Genomic DNA, 877 nt, shown 5'->3' on the forward strand with positions numbered 1-877 from the left:
GGCAGCCCTTAGCCAGGCCTGGGGCCCAGCCTGCCTCTCCCCCTCTGCCCTGCAGCCCCCCGTGACAGTGGACGGCAGTGCGCGAGGGATGCTGAAGGTGCTCTCCTCCCTCTCCGAGAAGGACACCGGCACTTTCCTGGACTGGGAAGGGAAGGTTGTGCCCTGGTGAGACGCCAGTCTGACCTCCTGGCAGTGGGGCCCCATGCCACTGCTCCCCCCTGCCCCACATCCTCAATAAACCCCTGCCCGAGAGCCCCCAGCTCTGCTGTGTGGCCCCACTCCTTATCCCCGTGTGCAGAGGTGCCACCTGCGTGACCCATGGCTGTCACTGGGGTCCCCACGAGTGACATCGTGGGTGTCCTGTGGTACCGTGACCCTGCACAGGGCAGGGGGATCAGGTGGAAAAGAAGTGGATTCTGGGTGGGGGGCTGGCACTGGCCCAGCATGGCTGGCACTGCTGGTGAGGAGGGAGGGGAAGGGCTCCCAGCCAGGCTGTGGGCTAAGAGGCCACTGGCCATTCAGACCGTGGATGAGTGAGGATGTGATCCTCATCTGGATGATCGCTCTCCCTGTGGTGACAGCCTGGAGCTGCGGCAGCCTGGCCATGGTGACACATCCCCAGGCTGCTGTGATGTTCTTCTCCCTGCCTTCCTGGATCTGGTGGTGGCAGAGCTGCCATGGTCTGTGGTCCCCCTCCTCGCCCCTGAACAGCTCCAAAGCTCCCACCCCCATGTGCCCAAAGAAGCTGACTTCAGAGCTGATCCTGGGGCTTCAGTACCGATTTCCCTGCCTCCCCTGAGAGGGAGCACAGCTAGGGGTACGCTGGGGGGACCTGGCCCTGCTGACCCTCCCCTGCACAGCCCAGTACCTTCTCCGT

General features: G+C 64.3%; 1 protein-coding gene across 1 annotated transcript in view; it reads left to right on the top strand.

The window, feature by feature from the left end:
- Positions 1-169, top strand: part of LOC104511531 (uncharacterized oxidoreductase C663.06c-like) — a gene marked incomplete at its 5' end in the record, with an annotated part of 1,740 nt that extends 1,571 nt beyond the window's left edge. Inside the window, 1 exon segment of the mRNA XM_010154184.1 lies at positions 6-169. Coding sequence (XP_010152486.1) covers positions 6-169 — 164 coding nt within the window.
- Positions 170-877: the final 708 nt, after the last annotated feature.

Source organism: Eurypyga helias, unplaced genomic scaffold (assembly GCF_000690775.1).
Source record: "Eurypyga helias isolate BGI_N326 unplaced genomic scaffold, ASM69077v1 scaffold35616, whole genome shotgun sequence".
In the NCBI taxonomy this organism is placed as follows: domain Eukaryota; kingdom Metazoa; phylum Chordata; class Aves; order Eurypygiformes; family Eurypygidae; genus Eurypyga; species Eurypyga helias.